Below are 6,614 nucleotides of genomic sequence, written 5' to 3' on the forward strand. Positions count from 1 at the left end.
TAATGGCAGTCATAACAATTAAGTGAAAACGTGAATTTTTTGTTAGTTACGCCTTTTTGCATTTATCAAACAGAAGCTCCTTTTTTGACCGCAGACGTGTAAAACTTTTTCAACACATGTAGTTTATTGACATTCACAATACTCATTCAAAAAGTCAATTTTCAATTTTTTGTTAGTTACGCCTTTTTGCATTTTAGCTGACGATATATTTAAATCCATGCTTAAATGATAATCTATCTAAAACAATCATAGTAATTTCGTTATAGCTTTCGAATGGGTTAAGCTTTTTTAGATATTTTTTTATTGGGATCTTATTTAGGTGTTCCTCAACTCCTCTGCAAATTTTTGTGGCCCTAGACAACATGGGGCCATCAGGGCGACTCGTGGAAATCAGAAACTACCTTGGTTTTCCTTTGGTATACAGGGACAAAAATATTCTTTAAAAAATCCACGGGTTAAAAAATCCACACCTATTGCTCTAATAATTGCTGACAAAAATATTCTTTAAAAAATCCACACCTATTGCTCTAATAATTGCTGACAAAAATATTCTTTAAAAAATCCACACCTGTTGCTCTAATAATTGCTGACAAAAATATTCTTTAAATAAAAAATCCACGCCTATTGCTCTAATAATTGCTGACAAAAATATTCTTTAAAAAATCCACGCCTGTTGCTCTAATAATTGCTGACAAAAATATTCTTTAAATAAAAAATCCACGCCTATTGCTCTAATAATTGCTGACAAAAATATTCTTTAAAAAATCCACGCCTATTGCCCTAATAATTGCTGGCAAAAATATTCTTTAAAAAATCCACGCCTATTGCTCTAATAATTGCTGACAAAAATATTCTTTAAAAAATCCACGCCTATTGCTCTAATAATTGCCGACAAAAATATTTTTTAAAAAATCCACGCATATTGCTCTAATAATTGCTGACAAAAATATTCTTTAAAAAATTCACGCCTATAACTCTTGGATCATTTAGAAAATATTCTTTAAAAAATTCACGCCTATAACTCTTGGATCATTTAGAAAATATTCTTTAAAAAATCCACGCCTATAACTTTTTGATCATTTAGAAAATATTCTTTAAAAAATCCACTCCTATAACACTTGGATCATTTAGAAAATATTCTTTAAAAAATCCACGCATATAACTCTTGGATCATTTAGAAAATATTCTTTAAAAAATCCTCGCCTACAACTCTTGGATCATTTAGAAAATATTCTTTAAAAAATCCACGCTTAATCTCCTTCTCTATGTACAATTTCGCGTTGTTTGGACCATATTTGCGGTCTCTGGAGCGACCAGAAAAAACGACAAAAATTAAGTATTTGGTCCATTTCACCCCCTAAATATTAACCGATCTTTACCAAAAACAGTAGGGGTCTTCATTGGCCAGAACCCATCTTACAATCGGAATTTCGTGATTATTGGTCCATAACTGTGGCCTGTATCGTGTTTACAAATTATAATAGACAGACGGACGAAAGAACACACACGGTCTAGATCGACTCAGCTAGTCGAGATATGACGATCGGTATACTTAAAGGTGGTTTACGACCAATATTTCGCGGCGTTACAAACTCTTGGGGTTGCACAAAGCTATAATACCCTGACAACATAGTTGTATAGGGTATAAAAATCCACGCATATTGCTCTGATAATTGTTGACAAAAACCAGTAGCGGAGCAGTAAAGTCGGACGGGGCCGACCATATTATACCCTACACAACTTCCACGAAAGTCTAACTTTCTGTGGTTCTACATTCTAAATATGGGCAATATTTCGCGATATTTGCACCCTCTTGTTCGACAAGAGGTCAAGAAAAATTACTAATATTCAGTACAGCTCTTCTAATTACTTGTCCAGATTCCCTTCATCGTGGGCTGTGTTGTGATGTTCGGCTTTCAATTTTGTCAGTATATATCGACTCGAAAAAACACAAAAAATTAAGTTTTCAGTGAACTTCATCCCAAAATTACTATCTGATCACCACCGAAAATTATAGGCGTCGTCCTTAAACACATCTGGAATCTCATGGAAAATTTCAAAGTGATCAGCGCTATATTTCCGCCCGCTAGTGTGGTATTGGGTTACTAAATAATATCTCAGTACGTAAAATCTTGTAAATATTTAAGTGTAATTCTCACATCCGAGTACATACGACAGTCTTCTGATAGCATATAAAGTTGTATAATACTATTATTTCATATAATTTACATGCACTTTCAATTTCAATGTACTGCACTTGACAAATTTTCATTCATAAAGTTTTTGTCTATTTATTTTTTTATAGTTTTTGGTTTTGGCCCTTTTCAACGCTTAATTAGACCGATTCACAGCAGGATGATTATGTCGAATGGCTGGCTTATCTTGTAAAACCAAGGTTCTTTTGACACCACACCGCCTGTGGCAGATAATAGAATTACAGCTTAATGTTTGATAGCAATAATAGCAACAACAACAATCAAACAAAAAACTACAATAAAAACCGTTATTGAGTTAGGAATTAAAAAATAGCAAAACTATAAAAAGACAGTTGGCACCTTAAGAAGCTATTAGTCGTTTATTTACACTAAGTCCAGACTGTGTCAATAAAAATATAGTAGTCAAGTGTTGTTGTTATTGTTGTTGTGGTTACTCTTGAGTATGATTGACATTTGAAGGTGTTGAAAAGGGTGGAATTAGAAATAATAATAAAAAGAAACAATATTATAAATTGTTTAAAAGAGTTATTAAAAATTTGTTAATAGAAGATTGCTGCGAATAGCAAGTGTTGTAGGGTATTTAAAATGTGTGTCTCAATAAAAGTGTTATTCAAATTGTTTTTAATAGTTGTTGTAGCCGGTAAGTTTAACGAACATTTCTTAGACAAAATACTATTTTTTTAATAAGAAGTATTTCATGATATTTCAAAACAAACTTTTACCCCTTATTGTTCTTGGATCCTTATAAAAATATTCCATTAAAAAACCACGCTTATTGGTCTTGGATCCTTATGTAAAAATTCCTTTAAAAATCCAAGCTTATTGGTCTCCACGCTTATTGGATCCTTAGGAAAATATTTCTTTTAAAATGGCCTTGGATCCTTATAAAAATATTCCTTAAAAATCCACTCTTATTGGTCTTAGATCCTTATGAAAATATTTCCTTTAAAAACCATCGTTATTGGTCTGGGATCCTTATGAAAATATTCCTTTAAAAAATCAGGCTTATTTGTGTTGAATCCTTATGAAAATATTCCTCAAAAAATCCACGCCTATAGCTCTTGGATCCTTATAAAAATATTCTTTAAGAAAACACGCTTATTGATCTTGGATCCTTATGTAAATATTATTTTAAAAATGTTTTATTATGTTTTAAGATCATGTTAATAAAAAAACTATTACTCATATTTAAATAAATATAATTATTAAATAAAGTTCCATCCAAAATTTAAAAACAATTATTGTTTGACCCACATATTATTGTTGTTGTTATTACAACACCAAGTTAATTATTTTTAAAAACAAATTAATTACACACCTTGTCTCAGCGAACATCATTAATAAATTAAGAACTTCATACGAATACCGAAAGTATCCTAAAAATACGCTCACCTGACTACATTAGAGTGGGACGAAATTACTTTTTTTTTACAAGGGCAGTTCGGAAAGTTTTTAGCCTAGCACAAAAAGCGCGGTATAAACAAATTTCAGTTTCAATCTGGCAACTCCTTCATAAGAATACAAAAAAAATACATTTAAACATTTTAAGGAGTCATAAAACCGAATGTGGTGGTTTTAGAATTGCTTATCGTATCGTCCCACCCTAATAAATAACCTCTGACGTTTACAAGCCAAAAAATGCATCGAATTTAACATAAAATTTATCATTTCCTTTGGATGAAAATTGTTGATGTTTCATAACTTCAATACTCTTGTGATCGCCGATAAGAAAAGACGTTCGAATTGAATTTAAAAACAAATAATTTCAAAAAAACCAGAAACAAAAATGTCCATTAGCACCCTTCATTGTGTTTGCAACATCATCAATCCTTGCCGCAATGAATTGGCCTCATCGTTTATTTTAGTACAATGGATAATTTCGGGGGTTGCATCCTTTTTGAATTTCGTTCGCCCCATATGGAACTTTAGTAATTCAATGATTTTGATTTCAAAATAATTTATAATAACAAATATTGAAATTCATTTCTATTTAACAGTTGGCATACGAGCTCAAGTCGAATTGAACGAAGAGGATTACAATGACACATGGATGTATATGCCAGATGGTGATGGAGAGCCACAGGTGGCATATTTGGTTGAACCCCCACCAGATGACAATCGCAATGAGGAACCACAATTCATACAATTTGAATATTATTCGAGGTACGTATTTTTTTTTAATTTAGGTTTTATTTTGTTTAATATTTGTTTTTTTTTCTTATTTACAGTTCAAATCCATCCGAACCCGTCATCAACAATGTTTGGATGAATGAAGGAGACGTGCCGACGCGTCACAAACGTGATACATGGGAGGAAATGGCTGAGAAATTTAATCCTGCATTAGATACGAAAATTTTGGTTCACGGTTGGAAATCTAGCACACAAAGTAATTCCATACAGTCTATAAGGGGTGGCTACATAAAAAGGGGGCATGTCAATGTTTTTGGTAAGTACTAAAGGATAAATGAATACAACACAAATTGGGATAGGGATATTCTAATTTTATCCGTAAATGTGAAATCCACAAGATTAAATATTCGGTTTATTCAAAAATTTTATAATTATTATTTAATTACAATTCCTTAATAATCTCTTCTTCTTTGTTAGCCATTAACTGGCGTGATCAAGCTGACAACATTTATTACCTGAGACCGGCACGATATACCGTACAAGTGGGTAGGGCCGTGGCCAAATTGATTGATTTATTGGTGGAGGAGAAAAATGCCGATCCCAAGAGGATACACTTAATTGGTCATAGTTTGGGATCACATATTATGGGTTATGCCGGATCCTATACTAAATATCGTGTTGGAAGAATTACCGGTAAGTGAGATACTCAAAAACACAATAACAAAATATATCTAATATTGCCAATCAATAGGTTTGGATCCAGCCCGTCCCGCCTTTGAAGACTGCATTGGCCCGGAAAATCACTTGGATCGCACCGATGCCGATTTTGTCGATGTGATACACAGTTGTGCTGGTTTCTTGGGATTTAAAAATCCCATTGGTCATGTCGACTTCTATCCAAATGGTGGTAATCCACCACAGCCGGGTTGTACGGAGATTAGTCAGATATTTAGTGAGTGTTTTTGGGTACTTAAAAAAATATATTTTTATTAATTTTAATTTTTTTCAAATTGTAGCTGGTTGCAGTCATGGCAGGTCGTATGAATATTATGCCGAATCGATTAACAGCGACAAAGGTTTCTATGCTGTGCCCTGTGGTTCTTTGTTTGATGTCAAGGGTAAAAATTGTACCGGCGAGAAAATTCTAATGGGTGATCCCACACCCACCACTGCTGAGGGTATTTACTATTTGAAGACCTCAAATCAGTCATCATTTGCATTGGGAATGGACTATAAATGATTACCAACCAAGGAGGAAAAGGGAAATTGTTATAAATTGTTTAATTCTAAGGGATAATGTTAATAAAAATTTATAAAATATATGAAAAGTTCTTTTGTGGTTTCACATAAAAAAATCTTTTTTTTTTGAATTTAGGAAACTTTTTTAACAATAGCATGGATTTTTTAAAGAATATTTTCTAAAAAATCCAACAGCTATATGCGTGGATTTTTTAAAGAATATTTTCAAAAGGATCTAAGACCAGTAAGCGTGGATTTTTAAATGAATATTTTCATAAGGATTTAAGAAAATATGCGTAGATTTTTAAAGGAATATTTTCATAAGGATCTAAGGCCAATAAGCGTAGGTTTTTTTAAGATTTTTCAAAAGGATCCAAGACCAATAAATGTGGCTTTTTAAAGAATATTTTCTAAAGGATTCAAGTCCAATAAGCGTGGATTTTTATAGGAATATTTTTATAAGGATTAAAGACCAATAAGCGTGGATTTTTAAAGGAATATTTTTATAAGGATTAAAGACCAATAAGCGTGGATTTTTAAATGAATATTTTTATAAGGATTAAAGACCAATAAGCGTGGATTTTTAAAGGAATATTTTTATAAGGATTAAAGACCAATAAGCGTGGATTTTTAAAGGAATATTTTTATAAGGATTAAAGACCAATAAGCGTGGATTTTTAAAGGAATATTTTTATAAGGATTAAAGACCAATAAGCGTGGATTTTTAAAGGAATATTTTTATAAGGATTAAAGACCAATAAGCGTGGATTTTTAAAGGAATATTTTTATAAGGATTAAAGACCAATAAGCGTGGATTTTTAAAGGAATATTTTTATAAGGATTAAAGACCAATAAGCGTGGATTTTTAAAGGAATATTTTTAAAGACCAATAAGCGTGGATTTTTAAAGACCAATAAGCAATGGATTTTTAAAGGGACCAATAAGCGTGGATTTTTAAAGGAATATTTTTATAAGGATTAAAGACCAATAAGCGTGGATTTTTAAAGGAATATTTTTATAAGGATTAAA

The 6,614-nt window shown here is 31.8% G+C and overlaps 2 protein-coding genes across 2 annotated transcripts in view; one reads left to right on the top strand and one right to left on the bottom strand.

Annotated features, from left to right (window-relative positions):
• The window catches only part of LOC133335089 (eukaryotic translation initiation factor 3 subunit I), a 293,205-nt gene that overhangs the window by 31,639 nt on the left and 254,952 nt on the right, over positions 1 to 6,614 (bottom strand). The window lies entirely within an intron of this gene.
• Positions 4,003 to 5,586, top strand: LOC133335100 (inactive pancreatic lipase-related protein 1). Its single transcript, XM_061543406.1, has 6 exons — positions 4,003 to 4,144; positions 4,214 to 4,379; positions 4,445 to 4,662; positions 4,824 to 5,039; positions 5,098 to 5,298; positions 5,363 to 5,586. The coding sequence occupies exons 1-6, from the start codon at positions 4,003 to 4,005 to the stop codon at positions 5,584 to 5,586; spliced, it is 1,167 nt and encodes a 388-aa protein (XP_061399390.1).

Source organism: Musca vetustissima, unplaced genomic scaffold, assembly GCF_032173495.1.
Source record: "Musca vetustissima isolate MV318-11 ecotype Yass unplaced genomic scaffold, APGP_CSIRO_Mvet_v1 utg14086, whole genome shotgun sequence".
Taxonomy (NCBI): domain Eukaryota; kingdom Metazoa; phylum Arthropoda; class Insecta; order Diptera; family Muscidae; genus Musca; species Musca vetustissima.